The 21,671-nt window shown below is 42.4% G+C and overlaps 1 protein-coding gene across 13 annotated transcripts in view; it reads right to left on the reverse strand.

The window, feature by feature from the left end:
• The window catches only part of PBRM1 (polybromo 1), a 2,726,611-nt gene that overhangs the window by 67,711 nt on the left and 2,637,229 nt on the right, over nucleotides 1-21,671 (reverse strand). For 8 of the 13 annotated variants that reach the window (XM_044078866.1, XM_044078870.1, XM_044078867.1 and 5 more), the window contains 2 exons: nucleotides 13,226-13,282; nucleotides 72-288 (listed from right to left, as the gene is read on the reverse strand). In XM_044078866.1, coding sequence (XP_043934801.1) covers nucleotides 72-288; nucleotides 13,226-13,282 — 274 coding nt within the window. The remainder of the gene's footprint in view (nucleotides 1-71; nucleotides 289-13,225; nucleotides 13,283-21,671) is intronic. The other 5 variants (XM_044078877.1, XM_044078875.1, XM_044078874.1 and 2 more) reach the window with 1 other exon arrangement.

The raw sequence follows: 21,671 nt of genomic DNA on the forward strand, positions 1-21,671 counted from the left end.
CATATGCTATAACAGTGGAAGACAACATACAGCAGACTAGGAAACTGCCTTGGATATGGTATATTCCTCACCTGAGAGAGTTTGGTCCCATCTGCTGACATAATTTGACTCTGCATTAAGTCCTTCTATGTATTTTAGGTAGGCTTCGGAATGCAGCAACCTCTGGGTCTTTGGAGGAGGAGCAACAAACATTGGTGTGGAAGGCTGTTGCATAACAGGTTGACTCGAATGGCTAGGGCCTGGGTATGGAGGTGGAGCTGGCTGGTTCTGAGCTCCCATTATGCCCACCTGCAATAAAGACAAAACAGAATCTGTAAATGAGCTTTACAAGAATCTTCAGCAACAATGGATTAGTTACATACAGTGTTTGTAATTCATATTATCTACGGTCTTGTACACCTGAATCCCCTGAAATGAAAACATACTTGCTGTAATTCCTGATCCATGTTCATTATACATCTGCATTTAACGTGTGTGCTGCTGAGAGTCCTCTCTTAAAAAGTTGTAAGACTTCCAAGATGGTTGCTCACTGATGGGACAGCTTAATTTCAACTCTACCAATATAAAAAAGAAACTGAGAAACAACAGCCAGAGATATTGCCATGTCAGCTTGAGCAAAATTCAGTAACTGGTTAGTGAGTACACTGCCTGAATGACAAAGAAAGTTAGAGAACCTGAAAGAAAATCAACCAGAAATGTGAAGAGAAAAAACTGTTTGTGAAGAATCCTGTAGCTGTTCAGGAAAAAAGCAGTTCAAGCTTCAGTTTTGGTACAAAAGATAGCTTCCAGTAATTTAGAGGAAAAAATAAATCAAATGTATTCAGGGGTGATTAAAATAAATGAAACTCTGAATGACAGCATATTAACTCAAATGAAAAATATAAGAATCTTTAACTAGCTATTTAGATGAACTGTAAAATCTGCAAAAATCAGAGGCTGAAATGAAGAAAAAAACTGGCTGAATATGAGACTTCCCAAGAAGAGCTGTTTCAAAACATAAATGGTAGTGCTAGAAGACGTCAGTGCACAGAATATCACAAATAAGCAAATGGACTTGCATTCCACAACAGGATTTGTTTACAGAAAGGACACACTGAGTATATGCTCCAAACCCGGCCATGACAAAGCAGCCAAGACCTGTATTAGTAAAGATACAATCATACTAGCACAGAAAGAGCTAATCCTGACAAAACTGTGGCAAAAGGGAAAGGTATTAAAAACTGAAGGCAACAGAATTTTTGTGGAAAATGATTATTCACTGTACAATAGTCAGAAATGAAGCAGATTTATCTCAGCAATCAGGAAAAATTGAGAAGCAGGTATTTGTTCCCTGGAGTATCAAAGACAAAGGAGGAGAACAGGCTAAGGAGGAAATTACATTTATTCAACAAAAAGTGAGGCAGCAAAAAGAAAGGGACTCTCCTGATTCTTCTGACAATAAAGCTGAAAGACAGACTTTTAAATCAAAAGACCAATGCCACCAAAGTTCACTAAAATCCACAGTCAAAGCGACAGTGTAGGGTGCAGAGTAACCACGAACCACAGCGAGAAAACAAGAAATATTCCAACAAAAGTTTTACTAAGCGCTTTCATCCCCTTTCATTGAGACTTCATCAGAATCAAAACTGAGTTGTAAAACATTTCTTATCATCATCATCATCACCATCCCCCTTTTCCCATTTACATGGGGTCAGGGTATCATATTAACTGTCGCCAACTCTCTCAATTCAGTGTCACTCTCCTGCCTTCTTCAACACTCATGCCTGACTGTCGCAGATCTTCTTTCACACAATCCATCCACCTCTTTGCTGGACGTCCTTGCTTCCTCTTACCTTCTTCCTGTCTGTCCCAAATCTCCCTCACCAGATTGTCTTCTGCTTTTCTACACATGTGCCTATACCATCGTAATATGTTTTCTTTGATCTTTTCTGCAATTGGAGCTACTTTGGCTTCTGGTCTTATGTCCTCATTTCTTCGCCTGTCCCGCAGTGTGCATCCTACCATCTTTCTCAGGCACTTCATTTCCATCACCTCTAGCTTCTTCAACTGTTCTGCCTTTACTGCCCAGGTTTCTGTACCATACAGCAGTACTGGTCGCACCACTGTCTTGTACACCTTACTTTTCAGCTTCTTTGGCATTCTTCTGTCATATATTACACCTGATACTCTGTGCCAGTTGGCTGCAGCCCCTCTGATTCTAGCTTTGACCTCTTCATTCAGACTATCCTTCTCCTCAACCACCCTTCCCAGATACTTGAAGCCAATATTGGTAAAACGTTTCTTATATAGGAAGTCATAGCAAGTTCTATTAATTAGTTGTTTAGTATCTCTACAAATATGTGAGCCTTTTGTTAAAGGTACACAACTTAAAATACAGGTTAAATCACACAGTTAAAAATCAGTTAAAAATACCAAAATAGAATATAAAATGTATAATACACTCAAAGTAAAAAATAAATATTATATTATAAGCAGCTGAACTAAAATGATATACATGAATTTATATTAAATGTAGACATAAGTAAGAAATAAATATAACTTCCTATTTAAGGAACATATTACAACTTAGTTTTTATTCTGATAAAGTCTCACTGAAAAGGGCTGAAAGCATTTAAAAAAAAACTTTTCTTGGAATATTTCTTGGTTTCTCACTGTGGTTTGTGATTACTCTGCACCCTACACTGTCACTTTGCCAGTTAAACTTTTAGCAAAGTTCCAAAGGAAATGCTTGAAAGACAAAAGGTAAAGGAGTTAAATGGGAAGAATCAGGAGTACCTTGGACTTGACCTAGAGTCTGATGTTGGGAGATCAACAGGAAGACCAGCAACACTGAAATAAGTGAATAAACCGGATACTATAAAATACCTATCACATGGCTTTGCAAAAAAAGAAAAGTGGCTGAGAAAGTCTGGACTTTTGTTGACTTTGTTAAACTTGTGGGTGGACTGTGAAACATGTACCCCAACTTTATGTAATTAAAACTTCCCCTGATGCCCCCGAAGGAAGAATCTCCACTGTGATCCTGGAAAGACCCTTGGTATTTCTGGAACCAGGTCTTCTTGCCACTTTATTGGTTCTGCGAGAAGGTCCACAGAGGAGTAGAAAACTTGACCCTGACAGCAGATGGGGTCTTCCCTTCCTGCCCACTGCGGGTAAGGGTATCTTTAGTGGAGGGCCCAAACAAAGTAGAGTCATCAAAGCAGGTGTTAACAAAGGATGCCTTGAAGGGTTCAGTGAAGTCGCACAGCCTCATCTAGGCATGTCGTCTTATAGCGATGTCCAAGCTGACTGCCAGTAAGGCACCCTCCGTGGAATGACAGAAAAGACTCATGGATGAATTAGACAGGGAGGCAAGAGTAGCCAATTGGGGAGATACTTTCTCAAAGTCCGGCGCCAATATGGTCTCTGCTACAGAGTTAGAAAGTTCTTTGACCAGATCTCTCTGCAATTAGGTAAAGTGTGTCAGGTAATTTAATGCTCTCAGCAAGAAGGTGGCTGAGGCATAAATGCACTTCCCAAATCTGTCCACTGCTCTGGATTTCCTGTTTGGAAGATGGACAGAGGAGCTCTGCTCAGAGAGCTCCTGCTTGGTGGCTGCTGCTACAACCATGGCATCAGCTGGTACACCCTTGGCTCCAATGTGGTTGGTCTTGGGAGGAAGAGACTAAAGGCCAGGGAAGAAAGGGAGCAAAATGCAATACAAAGGTCTCTGATGCTGTGAATGGACTAGGAAGGGAGGAAGATAGGAAGAGAAAGGCAATAATACATTTAAACATAACTGACAGAAGAAAAAACAAGGATACATTTCTCACTACGATCCTATGGCTTGAAACTGAAGGAACCACATCCCATACCGCTGGAGAAAAATGAGATCTGAGAAGGCTGGCAAACGGTAGAACATTATGGGAAGAGGGAGGAGCTCGAGACTTGGAGTCTAGTCTGTAGAAATGCAGCTGAGTCAGAAAAGAGGGTTGGATCAGTGACCCATTCATGAGGAAGAATGAGAGAGACATCAGATCAGTATTTTAAAAGGACAGGAAGCACCAACATCTTGGAAGAAAACTGTGTTGGCTACTTTTGCCTCTAGACTGTAAATACCCATCAGATCTAGATTCATGTAGACCGATTTCAATTTTAAACCATAATTCCAGTGTGTGTTTATGTCTATACTAGATAAAAGTATGGCAACCATGTTGCCAAAACTGACATATATATGAATCAATGTGCTTTTGTGGCGAGGAGGCAAACATTTGACGACTTTAATAGAACAATGATGATTCAGAGGGAAGCAGAATATAAGAAAATACCACTGTTGCTGATGGGTCTTGTTGCAAAGAAAGCATTTGACAGAGTAAGCTGGGATTCTATGAGTAAGGCAATGGAAGCATTTGCATTCCCTGACACAAAAGAAGGGTTAATTAGAAGGATATATGAAGGACCACAGGCAAGAATTAAAAGTGGTGTAAGGGTTCATCTAAGCTTGTTTCCTGCCTTTCCTGTGGGTAGTCTAGCCTGGATATAGATTTGTTGTGTCCAGGACTATTTGTAGGCTTCTAGGGCCCAAGCCTTTCTGTGTTGGAGGGAAGCCTTCTAGCTTAATTTTGTTTCTTAGAACTAGCCAGTTTTTTGTTTCAGAACTTATTGTAAACACTAAATAATCTACAAATTACTACAGCACTCAACTTTCCTCACTGTCTAGAGGAAAACAGTTTCTAGTACTTAACAAATAAGCACCTATCCAGGCATGTCTAAGGGTCTGCCCCCAGTGTTTTCTCCCATCTACCTGATGAATCTGGGCATCTTGGGGCAATGCAGTAATTGCCTCATGTACACAGACAACCCTCTCCTCCTACCACCCAACACTACAGCCTGTGAGAGATGCACTTATATAGCCAAACTGGAAGCAAAGCTCTCTTCACCCAAGACTGGACTAGACAGTCAAGAGGAGAAGGTAAACACTTGCACCACACCACACTCAGCACATAGTCCCTCAAAACCTACACCACCAAAACACACACATAGAAACACAAAACACACACCTACATTCGTGGAGGCTCTCAGTAAAAACCTGCCCAAGCAACAAGGACCTCCAAAGCAGAAACACAAGCAACCTCCACCCCCCAACACAACCCAACACAACCCAAATGACACATAGCCCACAAACTTAGTGTGCCACTTAAACACAGCCCATAAGGCATAACATACCCAACACTCTAGTCATAGGTGACTATAGTCAGGCAAACTGAGGTTCCACTCACCAGGCTAAACAAGGAGAAAGTTACTGTCAGCTGCCTGTCGGGTGCCAGGATCCGCAACATAACGCATGCACTCAGGTCACTCCACAACAAGTACAAATATGACTCTGTCATTGTCCATGCTGGTGTGAATGACCTGAGATGTACCTCCTTGGACTACATGAAAAGGGACATGGAGGAGCTGTCCGATCTTGTAGCCTGGGCAGGTATGACCCTAGCCCTGAGTAGCATCCTGCCATCACCCAGAATGATACCACAGTACAAGGACAAAATGACTGACTTCAACAACTGGCTAAGCTTCTGGTGTCATTCTAATGGGATCCAGTATCTGTCTGCCTGGGATGACATGCTCGACAAGCCACGATGCTTTGCCAGAGATGGCCTGCACCTGTCACCCCTGGGATTCCGGATACTGGCCAAGGCTCTAGCCACCCCTATAGTGCCTTTTTTAGGCAAGGTTCAAATGACAAATTCACCACCCTAACAGGTACAGGCAAGAAGAATCTGAGGGTATTGCTACTCAATGCTAGAAGTCTAAACCTCAAAATGCACTCTCTCGAGGCACTCCTTAAAATGGAGAACATCGACATCTGTGCAGTGACAGAGACCTGGTTCAAGGCTCCAGAGAGTACCCCTGCATTACCAGGCTATAATTCATACCACACCTTTCGGCCACCTAACCTGGACTGAAACACTAAAGGCAGAGGCGTGTCCATATTCATTAAGGATATCCACACCTCCTAGTTGCTCAGCATAATGCATCCGAGATTATCCAAGTGCAACTAACTCTGGGCAAGACCGCAATCCAAATTGTAGCTCGCTACAGATCCCCCATCATGCCCCAGGATTCCCACTCCTCATTTCTTAATACACTGGAAAATATTAGGGTACAACCTAACACCCTAATAATGGGCGATTTCAACTACCCTACCATTAACTGGGAAAACTACTCATGTACCAACTCTTGTGCTCAACGTTTTCTGGAATTCATAAATTCCAATGCCATGGATCAACTTACCCACACCCCCACCAGGGGCAGCAATATCCTAGACCTGGTTATTACCAACATGGGCAACCGGTGCTCCACACCAGAGGTCAATTCCTCGTTGGTCAGATCCGACCATAAGCTAATCACCCTAGACATCCACATCCCTCCCCCATCCCCCATTAGGGAAACCACAGTAAAAAATTTCTCCAAAGCCAACTTCATGCTTCTTGTGGCAAACTTCACAACACCCATGCTGACGGACAATAGAGGTATGACTGCTGAATCCTACACAAATGCACTTTATAAGCACTTACATGAGTGCATGGATCGTGCAATCCCTAACAGAACCAAGATGCTATCCTCCAAAAAAAGGAAGCCAATCTGGTGGTCCCCTGCCATAAACAAACTCTACAACAGAAGAAAAAAACTGTTGCAAAAAAGAGTAAAATCCCATGATTGGAGAAACTCCCTGGTCAGCTTCAGTAAGAAGCTGAGATCCCTCATAAAATCCTCCAAAGCTAGTTATGAAAACAAAATCGCCACAGACTCTAAAGACAACTACAAAGCATTCTATAGCTATGTCAAGAATCTCAATGGCAACACTCAGATCTGCTCTGAGTTACAGCACAATGGCACTAAATATACAGAACCAACGGATATTGCCAACATCCTGGCAGATAGGTTCAGTGCTAACTTTACCCCTCTGTCATCCCCTAATGGGCCCATCTCTATACCAGAAGAATGCAAAGTTCCTGTAATCACGGCTGCACAGGTAAAAAAACACACTATCCAAAGCCAAGAGCACAGCATCCATGGGACCTGACGACATCCCAGGCTGTGTTCTACATGAACTACAGAACGAACTGGCACCCCACCTAAGTACCATGTTCAATCATAGCCTCACCTCAGGCTATGTGCCCACTGAATGGCGCACAGCGACAGTTATCCCACTCCACAAAGGGGGAGCCTCCACAGACCCCAGAAACTACCGCCCCATTAGCCTAACGAGCCTGGTCTGCAAGGCTATGGAGCGTATCATCATGGAACTTATAAACAATGACACTGGTAATCTCCAAACTCAGGACCTCACCCAGTTCGGGTTTGTAAAAGGCAGATCATGTCTCCTAAACCTGATAGACTTCTTTGAAGCAGTCACCAAACCCGTAGATGAGGGTAAGGTGGTTCACACAGCCTATCTAGATCTCGCCAAGGCTTTTGACACTATCCCCCACTCTGGAATTATAGATAAACTCACTAAACTAGGTATAAATCTCTATGTCACAAGATGGGTTGCCAACTGGCTCACTGACAGAACCCACACTGTGGGGTTGGGAGGGTGGCCTAATGGTTAAGGTGTTTGCCTTACAAATACAAGGTGCAGGGTTTGAGTCTCACAAGGGATAATTGGCTAGGCTTAAAATGGCTCGCAAGGGCAGTTAGCTTAGTACTAATCTATGAACCTATGAAAGTAGCAGACTCCAAATCCAGCTTCAGACCAGTGACAAGTGGAGTACCACAGGGTTTAGTCCTGGGTCCTCTCCTGTTTGGTATCTACTTCTCTGAAGTACAGGCAAACACAGAAGGTCTTTGGCTAACGAAGTTCACAGATGACTGCAAACTAGGAGCCATAATCAAAACTCCAAAAGATGTGGACATCCTACAAAAGGGCCTTGCTGAGACAGATGCCTGGTGTCAAAGCTATGGCCTCAAGCTCAATGCCAAAAAGTGCATTGTCATTCCTTTTGGTAAAAACTCAGTACCCATGAACTACCACATAGGTGGTAGTCTACTTAACACCGAAAGTGTGATAAGAGACCTTGGGACACAGGTGGACAGTAGTCTCTCCTTTGATAATCACATCGCCACAGTAGTCAGGAAATCCTTCTATGTGGCACACCTCATCACAAAAAATTTCTCATCCAGGAAAAAAGAGGCCTCTGTTCCCCTCTACTCATCACTCATTAGACCCATTATAGAGTACAATGCCCCTTTTGGCATGTACCTCACAAGACATCTACAACAACTGGAAAGGCCACAGAAATACCTCACAAAGAGGATTACCGGCCTCAAAGAGATGCCCTCTGCAGACCATCTCAAAAAACTGCAGCTTTACTCCACTGCATATCGCCTACTCAGAGGCGATCTCTGCCTAACACACAAAGCTATGTCAAACCCAGAGCTTTTAGAAATGCTCCACTTAAAGAAATCCCAATCCCTACGAGCTACATGCTCTTGGGACCTAAACCTCGTCACCACAATAAACAGAACACGCTGGAGGGATAGATTCCTGTCCCAGAGACTTCCCATACTCTGGAACAAACTACCTATCTATATCAAACAAAGCTCTTCATTAGCACTGTTCAAGAAAAATCTTGATGATTGGATGGGAGATGGGAAATTCACCGCGGGGATCACTTCTGTGGCTCTGCTCGACAGTGGCACAGGAAAATAATTTTCTTGGGTGGCAAAAGCCAGGGTATCTTTGGCTAGGCTTATATAGGCCCTAGGGCCAATAGCCTAGTACCTACCTATGAACCTATAAGTTGTTCTTCACACCAGAGGAAACGGGCAGGGGTGTCCTCTTTCCCCTTTATTTGCTTTATATTTATAGCCACTGGCAAATAAAATAAGGACTTAGAAACTCAAGGATATAATTGGTATGGTAATCAAGAAAAGTTGGCTTTATTTGCAGATGATATTATTTTGCACCTGATAAATCCAGAAAAGGATATCTGAGTGTTGTGGGACATTTTGAGACAATTGTAAGTCTTTTCAGGATATAAAACTGATGAAGATGCAACAAAGGCTGCAACTGTAAATTATGTACTTACACACAAACTGGTTCAGCAAATTCCATACTTATGGGGACATGACAAGATGGGAGTATTTTAGAGAATGGATTAAAAAGGCTTCTGTTATTGCAGGTAAGGATATGTGGGAAGAGACTAAACAAAAGATAATACAAAAAAATGAAAAACTGGAATCTCTTGTTTATGGACATTGACAGTAAGAATGTTTTTAGTCCTTTTAGTTTTATATACAAGTCAGTCTTATTTTTATCAACCAGAGGAGACGTAGAGAATAATTAATAAAGAGTGGAAGGAATTTATCTGGGAGTGTAAGAAGGCAAGAGTTAAGTGGGATAAACTGACCTTTCCAAACGAACATGGTGGATTAAGATTACCAGATTTGAATTAATATTTTAGGGCTACACAGTTAAGGCAAATATACATAACACAAGCCGAAGGTTATAATTCAAAATGGAAAGGGATGATGATGAAGCAGAGGGGATGTTCAAGAACTAAAGACAGAGTGGAATTTTTGATACAGATCCTTAAGAAAAATAACCATACAGAATGTTATATTCATAAAGTAGCAGAAAGTATTCACAAGAATGGAAAAAGGAAATTTTGCTAATAGGGATGACAGCAAATGGGGTACAGAAAATAGGCAACAGGGGCCTGGAATTTACTGGATAAAACCAGCAAAGGAACAAAGAGGCTGGGAATGAATGGCTCTATTTCCAGATGATATTTTTAACCTGAAAAAAACAGAAAGAGATATTACAGTGTTGTGGAACATTTTGAGAGTTTCAAATCTTTTCCGGATAGAAAAATTAATGAAGGTAAAACAAAGGCAATAGAGGTAAATTATGTATACACACACAAATTAATTCAAGCAAATCCTATATTTATGGGGACATGATAAAATTAAATATGTAGGATTATGGATTAAAAATGATTCTGATGTGGCAGCTAAGGATATGTGGGAAGAGACTAAAAAGAAAATACAAAAACTGAGAAAATGGAAGCTTTTTTATATGGATATGGATAGTAAGATACAAGTAGTTAAAATGTTTTAGTCCCATTAGTCTTATACACAGGTCAGGCATATGTTTACCAATCAGAGGAGTAGTTGTTGATAACGACTAATAAAGAGCTAAAGGACTTCATCTGGGAGGGGAAGATGGCAAGAATCCAGTGGGATATGCTGATTTTTCCAGTAGAACAGGATGGATTGGGATTACCTGATTTAAAGGGGTATGTCAGAGCTACACGTTTAAGTCTCCTATACATAGTGTAAGCAGACAATTATAATTCAAAGTGGAAAGTGATGATGATGAAACAGGGGGGAGGCTCAAGAAACCAGGAGAGAGTGGGATTTTGTATGTAGGCCTTTAAGGCAAAAAATAATAATCAACTAGAATACTATATCCATAAAGCAGAAGTATCCTAAGAATTAAGCTAACATGGGAATGGAGAAAGGAGATTCTGCCAATAGGGATGACTGCAATTAGGGATACAGACAACAGTCAAGAAGGGGCTGGAATTTATTGGAGAAAACTGGCAAAGGAACCAAGGTACTGGGAGCAAATAACTAGAGAGAAAAGATGATAGAATGGGAAGACACCAAGAATTTATTTGGACTGCAGGTTAAAGATTGGCTTCCTTATCAAGGATTGATATCAGAGTATAGGCAAAGAGAAAGAAATGGGGGGGGGGGGTCCTAAACGAAGACCAGCACTGGTAAAGTTTTTAGTAGAATCTAGAACAGAACCTGCCATTAACACAAGAATAATAAGTACAGCATACAAATACTGCATGGTAACTATAAGAATCAATCAGAGGAGGTTATAAAGGACTGTGAAGAGAGACTGGATAAGCAATTCACAAAGAAACAATGGGAGGATATATGCATGTCTGCCAAACATGCAACAAAATCTATAAGATTTAGGATTTTTGCTTGGAAATGTCTACAGAGAAATTTTTATACCCCAAGTAGACTCCAGAGAATTTTTCCTCCGGTAGACAGCAAATGTTGGAGGTGTGATAGGGAAGAAAGAGGTAACTGGGAACATATTTTCTGGGAGTGTGGTGAGTTGGCGGACTTTAAGGATTCCCTGCAGGATGCACCGTCAGAGATGCTGGATGGGCAGATTGGTGTGACAAGCTGCTATTAAAAAGGGATTACTACAGTATATAAAATATTGCACAATAACTATAAGAGTCGATAAGAGTAGGTTAGAAAACAGAAGCTGCTATTAAAAAGGGATTACTACGGTATATAAAATACTGCACAATAACTATGAGTCGATAAGAGGAGGTTAGAAAACAGAAGCTGCTATTAAAAAGGGATGACTACGGTATATAAAATACTGCACAATAACTATGAGTCGATAAGAGGAGGTTAGAAAACAGAAGCTGCTATTAAAAAGGGATTACTACGGTATATAAAATACTGCACAATAACTATAAGAGTCGATAGGAGGAGGTTAGAAAACAGAAGCTGCTATTAAAAGGGGATTACTACGGTATATAAAATACTGCACAATAACTATAAGAGTCGATAAGAGGAGGTTAGAAAACAGAAGCTGCTATTAAAAGGGGATTACTACGGCATATAAAATACTGCACAATAACTATAAGAGTCGATAGGAGGAGGTTAGAAAACAGAAGCTGCTATTAAAAAGGGATTACTACGGTATATAAAATACTGCACAATAACTATAAGAGTCGATAGGAGGAGGTTAGAAAACAGAAGCTGCTATTAAAAAGGGATTACTACGGTATATAAAATACTGCACAATAACTATAAGGGTCGATAAGAGGAGGTTAGAAAAGACTGAGAAGAGAGACTGGAAAAAAACTTTACAAAACAACAATGGGAAGACATATATAGGCTCCCAAGTATCATTCAGAAGATTTTAGGATCTTTGCTTGGAACTGTTTGCATAGATATTTGCTCACCCCAAGAAGACTTCACAGAATGTTTCCTCCGGTAGATAGCAAAATTTGGAGGTGTAATGATAAGAAAAGAGTAACGAACACATTTTCGGGGACTGTAATGAACTGGCAGGATACTCAGGAATACTGGATGAGCAAATGGATGTGTTACAGGAAATGATTCTTTTGAGCTGGGACACAAGAGCTGAATTGTCTAGACATAGTAAAGGCTTATTAAGTTCAATTCTGTGGCTACCAAAAAACATTAATTATTAAAAATGGAAATCAAAGAGAGAAAAGAACAGGAAGTGGGGCATTTAGAAAAGGGAAGGAGAAAATTGCATAGAAATAAATGGAAATTGCTGGAACAATACATGCCGAATATTGTTCAGGAGGAGGAGTGAGGTTTAAGGACGGCAGGAATTCAGCAGTTTATGTAATGTTGGAGTAACAGAAAGAAAAAGGTGTGTGATGTATGGTGTATGTAAACAGGAAAAATCTTAATTTTTTTCTGTTAATATACGTTTGCTTATGGCTCAAGTGATAATTTTATAAAGATGTTAAAAAAAAAAGCTGCCTGCTGACATCTTAGCTATAACTGCTCATCCATCTATGCAAATTACTCTATTTTTCTTGACCTAAATGTCTGACCACATCCTTATAGTAAAATGAATCATCATCTTTGCTTGTACAAGTAAACCACACAAGACCATTCTTAAATCAAACAATGGGAAAAATATTTAAAAAATTATTAAAAATGACCAGGAAATAGAGTGGGCGTACGATTTTCACATTTTTGTGGGCAAAGTCTTTACCGATCAGTTTAAACATCAAAATGCATACAAAGTCATTATGATGCTTTTGGGGCAGGAGAAGCTGTGCTCAAACCTATAAGACATGTTCATTAAGAAATGCACTGGCAAGAATCACTACTTCATGAGTGTTGTGTTCCAAGTGACTACTGTAACAGATCTCCATAACAATGAACAAAGTTTAGTTATGAAGGTGACAACTGCTTTCATGTACTGTGCATGCACTGTTTCTGTGCGTCTACCTCACCCACAGACTACCAAAACATACAGAGGTCCAAGAAGAAACACGTGGTAGAAACTAGCTAGGTGCATTTGAGAGGATTTAAGGTCATAATTCTTAAACTGATTCTATTAGTGCAAATGTAGAAAGAAGAAAGTAGTACACACCCAGAAGTATGAATTATGCAGGAAGGACTACAGGGTGACTGAAGTATAACAATACTATACCTTCTGGTAATTACACGAGTTGGGTATACGTGGCCATATCATCCTTTGTGGAAAATACTGCAATGAGAATACATAATCAGAGCATGCATATGGCTGATGCCAAGGTGGGCAATTTTAAATACAACACTTATATTCTTCAAGTAGCCCATTTCAAGACTCATTCAAGAGCACACCCAGAATCAGGCATGGGCAGCAGAAGTTTATATCAGCATTCTAATGAGGAAAATGTATCTGAAACATATTTGAGTGTTAGGTCAGCCAGTACAAACTACCTAACAATTACGAAAATGTTGATAATGCACACCTGAGAACCCTTGACACTGTGATAATAACTTTCAAAATAAACATCTCTGCAAGTTTTCAATCATATTGCGTGAACTTTCAACTGATCTGCAGAGGAGGAGGAGGAACAAGGAGTATGGCCTTCCCATGCAGTTTAGAATCCGTTTCTTGAAACAGAGAATATACACATCTCTTCAGCTTATACCAGGACACCCCTACTCAGGAGTAACAGGCACAACCACTTGTAGGAACCCAGTTCTTGACCATCACATGAACACAAACATTAGAATACGGACATAAAATTATAAAGCCTGTAATATAGTACAGTTGTGTAAGAACTTACTGTAACAGTTGATGTTCTATTGATCATTGCTGCAGTATTCCTGACATATGGGTTTTCACTGCTGATGTATGACCAGAGCACCAAAGCTTTACCTTCCCCAGGTCTTACGTCTGATGCATGACCTCAGCTCATATGCTTTGGGGTATACAAATGGATGGAACAGTGTGGATCCTCAAACTATCTCCAAGTTAATGGCCTGAAAACTATTGAAAGAGAGGAGACTGTTCACCTAGGTGGGTGTAGCTTGAATAGCTAAGAAAACTCCCTCATTCCCATGTAACACAGCAGAGGCTAAAGCAAAGGGGAAGAGGAAAACCAAAGATGAAGTGAGAGAGACAGAAGAGGGCACTGAGGATGAGCGGGAATACTGCAACAGCAGGACATCTACTGTCATCGTAAATTCTTACACAACCGTACTATGTCCTTACTGAAATCACTGTTGCAGCATTCATGACATATGGGTGATTCCCAGAGCTGAAGGAGGAAAGAAGGGTGGTTGGTTGGCTACTGAGAAGAAGCAGCAGCCTGGACAGAATGGACCGAGAGAAGGCTGCTCTGGCTCTGGAGAAGTCATCAACTTTGTAGTGTTTGGTAAAGGTGTGCACAGAGGACCAAGTGGCAACCTCTAAAATACACCTGGAGTATTCCTTTGTGAAATGCCTGTGGAATGCACTGTTCTAGTGGAATGTACATTACGGGCAGGAAGGTAGGGTCTTACCATAATGCAAACAGTAGAAACAGCCTTAGAAATCCAAGATGCAATAGTTTGTTTGGAGACTGGCTGACCCAGTTTAGAGCTCATAAATGATACAAACAGCTGGTTAGTCTTTCTGAAGGATTGAATTTTGCCCAGATAAAATCGCAGTTGCATGTGAATGTCTAGAGAATGTAAGACCCTCATCCCCCCCATTTGGCAGACTGGGAAAGAAGGTGGAAAGATGAACAGCCTGACTGAGGGACAGCTCATTCACCACCTTAGGCATGAAGGATAAGTCAGCCCTGAGAATTACCCTGTCCTTGTGAAAACAAGAAAAGAGGAATGGCCATGAGAGCCTGTAACTTGGAAATCTCCTAGCAAAGGTGACAGCCAAGAGGAGGATGGTTCCCAAGTGCAATATTTTAGAGAAGTGTACGATGCTGGTTCAAACGGAGACAGTATAAGCCTTTCTAGGACTAAATTAAGATCCCAAGGGGAAGACATAAGCTTACTTGGTGAGTTGAGGAAAAGTACAGTTTTGTACCTACCATAAATGTAGATGTCCGAACTGGATAGCATCTGCAGTCATAACAACTGGGTTGTCCTGTCGTCAGGCAGCCCTTCAGTCGGCCGGATTCCAAAGTCCGGGTCCGGCTTCGGCTGATGTCGCACTTCACCCGACGTCATCTCTGTTGGTCTTCGGGTATAAAAGCATCAGCCGACGCCATTTTCCTCAGTGTTTCTTGCCCCAGATGCCAGTAGCCCTCTTGAAGGCTAAAATTTGGATAGATGCCAATGTTTCCAAAAAGATAGAGGTAAACACAAAAATAAGCATGTATGTACATATATACAAACAAATACACCATAAAAGACTCCCCCCCATCAGCTAGCTATTAGGAGGGTAAACACCCTAGGAGTACCACAGAGGGAAGGAGGGAGGGTAATCCTGACTGCAGATGCTATCCAGTTCGGACATCTACATTTATGGTAGGTACAAAACTGTACTATGTCCTTCATGGATGCATCTGCAGTCATAACAACTGGGTAGAATACCATAGCCAACTAGGGAGGAGGATAAAAGTAGATTATGGTGTGTTTAGGATCCCTTGCAGTACAGCAGTGGCAAACCCTGCTCGGGATCTGGAATATAGAGGCAAATTATAATGCTTGGCAAATGTATGCACGGAGGTCCAAGTAGCCGCCTCAATAATGTCTTTGGTTGCCACTCCTCGTAAGAAGGCTGTGGTAGTGGCTGTTGCCCTTGTAGAATGAGGTCTTATGTTCTGTGGAATTGGTTTTCCATGGAAGGAGTAACAGAATCGTATGCAATTTCCTATCCATTTGGAGATTGCTGGGGTTGAAATAGCGTGTCCTTCCCGTCCGGTTGGATAGGCTGCAAAAAGCTGGTCAGTCTTTCTGCTATTTTTGTTCTGTCCAAGTAGTAGCGTAGCTGTCTATGTACATCCAAGGTATGCAGTATTCTTTCCCTCTGTTTTGTGGGTTGGGAAAGAAGGTAGGTAGGTGGATTGCCTGGTTTAAAGACACTCTGGATACCACCTTGGGCATAAATGTAGGATTAGTCCTCATGGACACTCTATCTTGGTGGAAGATTAGGAAGGCTTGCACTGCCATTAAGGCCTGTAGTTCTGAAACCCTCCTTGCTGAAGTAATTGCCAGTAGGAAAGCAGTTTTCCATGACAGGTGTTGTAGGTCTGCTGTTGCTGCTGGTTCAAAGGGTGATAGTGTCAACTTTTCTAGCACAAAGTTTAAGTCCCAAGCTGGTAATGGTGGTTTCCTTGGAGGTTTTACATTCTTGATTCCTCTGAGGAACTGCCTGAGCAAAGGGTGCGAAAAACAGGTGGATCAAAGCTGTATTCTGCTGAAATAGCTGATGCATGTATCTTGATGGAGGAGTAGGACAGGCCTGAATGAAGAAGTTCGCCAGATACTCCAGAATGTTAGGCATATCTATGTTTGACACATCTTTTCCTCTTTCCGTACTCCAAATGACAAACCTTTTCCATTTTCCAGCATAGTTCCTTCTTGTTGAAGGTCTGCGTGCTTCAAGAATAATGTCTTTAACTCTTTGGGAAAGTTCTGGATTAGCTGCTGCTATGTGATGTTCCATGCAGTCAGTTGCAACGTTTTAGGTTTGGATGTATGATGCTGTAGTTGTTCTGAGTTAACATCAAAGGCATCAGGGGTATTGGCCACATATTGTTCCGAGACATGCTCCTCAGCAGTGGGTACCAGTGTTGTCTTGGCCAGTTTGGAGCTATCAGGATTATCCTTGGACGTTCTTCCTTGATTTTTAGTAGTACCTTGTGTATCAAAGGAAGAGGTGGGAATGCATATGCTGTTAGGCCTTTCCAGCTGAAGGAGAGCGAATCCACTTTCCATGCTAGTGGGTGGAATGTCCTTGTGCAGAATTTTTGAGCTGGTGATTGAGAGGTGATGCGAATAGATCTATCTGAGGCATTCCCCATTTCTTTGAGATGGTCTTGAAGATGTCCGGGTGCAGCTTCCATTCGTGGGCATCCGATGTGGTTCTGCTTAATATGTCTGCTAGAGTATTTTCTTTTCCCGGTACAAATATTGCCTGTAACTGGATGTTGTAGCTGAGTGCCAGGGTCCACAGCTCCAAAGTCATTCTGCATAGGGGGTATGAATGAGTGCCTCCCTGTTTGTTGATGTACCACATGACTGTGGTGTTGTCTGTCCTTATCATCAACTGGCCCTCTTTGAGAAATGGTTTGAACTTTTGGATTGCCAGTTTTACTGCCAGCATTTCTTTTAGGTTGATGTGCAGGTGAAGTTGATCCTGTGTCCACAATCCTTGCACGCATTTGTCCAGCATGTGGGCCCCCCATCCTAGATCTGAAGCGTCTGTTGTGATGGTCTGGCTTGCTTGACATCTGCGAAAGGGTAGGCCTGGGTTTGACTGGCATGCCTGAGCCCACCATAGGAACTCCTGTTTTAAGCATGGAATTAGTGGGATTTCTGTTTCCAGGCTGTGTCTGTGCTGGGACCATAAATTCTTTAGGTACCACTGTAGTTTTCTCATATGTAGCCTGGCAAATGGGACCAAGATTATGCATGATGCCATGAAGCCCAAGGCCTGTAGTACTTTTCTTGCTGTTAACTTGTTCAGTTTTGTTAGTGTCAAGAAGTAAAGAGGAAGTTCTTTTTGTTTTTCTGTAGTCAGGAATGCCATTTGTTGTACTGTGTCCAATTCCGCGCCCAAGAATGTCCTTGTTTGGGATGGTATCAGCCTTGATTTTTGTAAATTGACTGTGTATCCCAGTGCTTGTAGCAAGTAAATGACCCTTTGTAAATCTGTTGTCAGCTTGCTTTTGTTGTCCCATTGTAGCAGGCAGTCGTCCAGGTATGGGTAAATTTGAATTCCCTGTAGTCTGCAATGGGCGATTACTGATGCCAGGCATTTTGTGAATACTCTGGGCAGTAGATAAGCCAAAGGGCAATGCTGAGAATTGATAGTGCTCTGATCCTGCAAGAAATCTGAGGTATCTTCTGCAGATTGGTCGAATGGGGACGTGCAGGTATGCCTCCTTGAAATCTAGAGTTACCAGCCAAGACTCCTTGCCCAGCATGGGAAGAAGTTGCTGTAGGGTCAGCATTTTGAATTTTGGGACAATGATGTATGTATTTAAGGTGGACAGGTCGAGAATTGGTCTCCAACTTTTTCCTTGCTTGGAACTAGGAATAGTCTGGAGTAGAACCCCCTTCCTTGTTCTGCTGTTGGCACTCTTTCTACAGCTCTCATGTTTGCTAACTCCATTATCTGGTGTAGAGCCTCTGTTTTTTGATTTGGAGGTAGATTTGGCATTCCTCTTTGACTGGTAAAGTGTGGAAGTGAAACCGGTAACCTTGATCTATGGTTTGTAAAATCCACTTGTCTTTTGTTATGTAGTGCCAGTTCTTTGAAAATAAGGTTAACTTTCCGCCTAGAGGAGCTGCTATTTGTTCCCTGGTAGGCGGATTTAGGGTTAAGTCACTGTGGTTGTGCTGATGTAGTGGCAGTGGTTGTGTCTGTGCCTCTGTTGTTACCTTGCCACTGTCGTCCTCTGTAGGCACCTCCTCTGGATTGGTTTCTGCCTCTGGAACGCCTATTCCTGCCCCTTTGAAATTTTGTGGAGTCAGGAAAGGACCAATTTTGGCAGGCCAGTTCCTGCTAAACTTTGGGGGTTGAACCTGCAAGAAATCTTTAACAGTTTGAACAGATTTTGCCTTTTCTTCCATTTTCTTCATAACCTGCTGGGCAGGTGTACCAAACAAACTTGTCTTATCCATAGGAGCATCTAGCAACTTAGCTTTAACATGATCCGTAAAGCTTGCTCCTTTAGCCATGCATGCCTTCTTATCACTGTGCCAGTCATGGCTGATCTAAATGAAGCCTCCAGTGCATCATAGCCACATTTTAAGGAATGGTTGCTAACCTGTTGTATGTTATTTACCATTTCTAATACATATTTCTTATCAAGAGATTCATCAGTGGTTAATTTTTTAGTTAACTGATCAAGCATAAACTCTTGGTATTGTATCATGTGAAACTGACAGTTTAAAGCTCTAGCTGAGAGAGTAGCTGAAGTGTAGACCTTTTACCCCATCTGTCTAATGACCTTGCTTCCCTTTCAGAAGGAATAGGGTTTTAGCTATGGTCGGCTACTGCCTTGGGACCCTGGGATATAGTTTCTGGGTCTGCAAGTGGGGCCTTGTAAAGGTGGTGATGAGTATCTGGCACCCTGTAAAATCTGTCTGGTTTGGCAGGGGCTGGAGGTAAAGAATCTGGAGCGGAGCAGACATCATTGAAAGCATCATCCACCACAGAGAGAACAGGAGGTATAGCTAAGGGCCTGTGCTGTGGGAGGTGCAGAAAGGTCCTAAGTCTTTTCTGGAGTCTGAAAATCCTGTTGCTGCCATTGGAACTGCTCTCGCATGGCATGTAAGGTTTCCCCAAAGGAGAATTCTTCTGGTGGGGAAGCAGCTGGAATGGATTCTTCAGCATCAGAATCTTCAAAATTGGAGAAAGGAGCCTCTGGCTGGTCAGTTATGTCTGATTCATCAGCAGAATCATCAGAGGACACTGGCTCAGGGGGCTCTGCCCTAGGTCTCTTCTCTGGGGGCTGAGAGGCCCTGTCTGGGTGAGATTGAGATCCTCTAATTAATGAAATTAAATCTTCTGCCAAAGTAAGCATTTGAGAACTAGAAGAGGGCCTGGATGTGGGGGGTTTAACAGGCACTGTTTTAGTAGTCTTGGCTGCTTTAGCCCTGGCGAAGGCCTTAATGGACATGGCTGTTGGAGGCCTAGCAGCACCACGTGCTGGGGTAGAGACATCCAAGGGAATGGTGTCTGATAAATCAACCACCGTAGTGGATAAAATTTCTGAGGCCGATTCAAGAGTTGTAGCAGGGGCCTCAGTTGTAGGAATAGGTTCAGCTGTACTTTGATCAGTTTTCTCGGTTTCGGCCGAAACCGAGACACAGCGGTTTGCTTAACCATGGTTTCGTCCGAAACCGCGGACCGCGAGTGTCGGTCTTTATCTTTGCGTTTTTTGGCAGATTGGGTAGTCGGAGGATCCGACGGCATAATGTACGCAAAATCAGAACCGAAAAACTGTTCTGCAAACTCCGACCGACGCCTAAGCGTTCGTCGGTTGAAAGAAGCACAGGCCGAACAGGCTGCTACGTCGTGGGCTGGGCCTAAACAAGGCAGACAATAAGAGTGGAAATCTTTATGAGGTATTTGTTTCCCACAGGTTAAACAATTATTAACTTTTTCTGACATCGGCTGAGGCAAGAAAGAGTCCCCAACGGGTACTTAGCTTTAGAAGTCTTCGAAGTAGTATTCGGTAGAAGTAATCTCTGGATCCGACCGACCGGCACTTGCGAACAGCTTCTGCTTCGGGCGCCACGCGGCAAGAAAGACTGAGGAAAATGGCGTCGGCTGATGCTTTTATACCCGAAGACCAACAGAGATGACGTCGGGTGAAGTGCGACATCAGCCGAAGCCGGACCCGGACTTTGGAATCCGGCCGACTGAAGGGCTGCCTGACGACAGGACAACCCAGTTGTTATGACTGCAGATGCATCCATGAAGGACATCTAGGGTAGGTTTTTGAGGAGTAGCCTGTGGCTGAGGAGATCCACAGGAAGGACATTTCAAAGACATAATAGCTTTGAACAACCCCTGTGAGAAAGTCTTTCTACTCCTTTTCCCTAGCTCCTCAGGGACAGGTTTCATGCCTAGTCCTGTGTTTTTTTTTTTTTTTTTTTTTAAGACATCTTCTCCAACTTGGATGAGATGCAGAGGTTCAGAACCCTGCCTAACTTCTATCAGAAAGCCTCGGATCTCTTCCTTAACTAAAATTTCAGTGACTCCATGCGGACTTCACAGATAATGGGACACAGTTCCTCAGATGTATCTGCAGTCTGCAAGGTTTCAGGAGCCATACCAGCCTCTGATGGGGTCTCAGTACGGGGCAGCTGAGAAGCATGAGGTACTGTTGGTTCTGCAGCCTTAGTGGGTTCATCGGAGTCAGAAATGGACTATGGTTTCATTCAGGGCCTATTTAGTTTTCTTCTTTGGTGGGAAAATGATGCCCAAGGAAATGGTGTCAGCCATCTTGGACTGGGCCAAGTGCTGAGAGTACAAAGCCTCGATCTAAAGGGTTTTGGAATGAATGAGTGACAGATTGAGCAAAATCGAGGTTCTTATGAGGCAGTCTGGTTTGGGGTATCAGGAATGCAATGGCATCAGCTTAGGGCAGAGTTACAACAAGCATCCAGAATTGGAAAACCTCCTACAGCCATTGTGTTACATTTAGGGGTAATGATATTTGCCAACTTCTAATAAAAGATTTGGCTGGTTTGATGATTTGTGGATCATGTTCCAGGCCTAGGCAAAAAAGGCACTTGTTATGCAAGTCCTTGTATGGAATCTGTCTACTGCACTCGGACTTGCCCTTCCTAGCTGACATCAACAACTTTCAATAAAATATCCGAAGATAAAAAAGGAAGGCTCCCCCTTGGGGCAATTATCTGAATAACTGAATGAAGCAATGGCACCAACAACCAAACAGTGAACAGTCCCAATAGATGCATGA

This window comes from Protopterus annectens, chromosome 7.part1, assembly GCF_019279795.1.
Source record: "Protopterus annectens isolate FY-2018-M chromosome 7.part1, PAN1.0, whole genome shotgun sequence".
In the NCBI taxonomy this organism is placed as follows: domain Eukaryota; kingdom Metazoa; phylum Chordata; order Ceratodontiformes; family Protopteridae; genus Protopterus; species Protopterus annectens.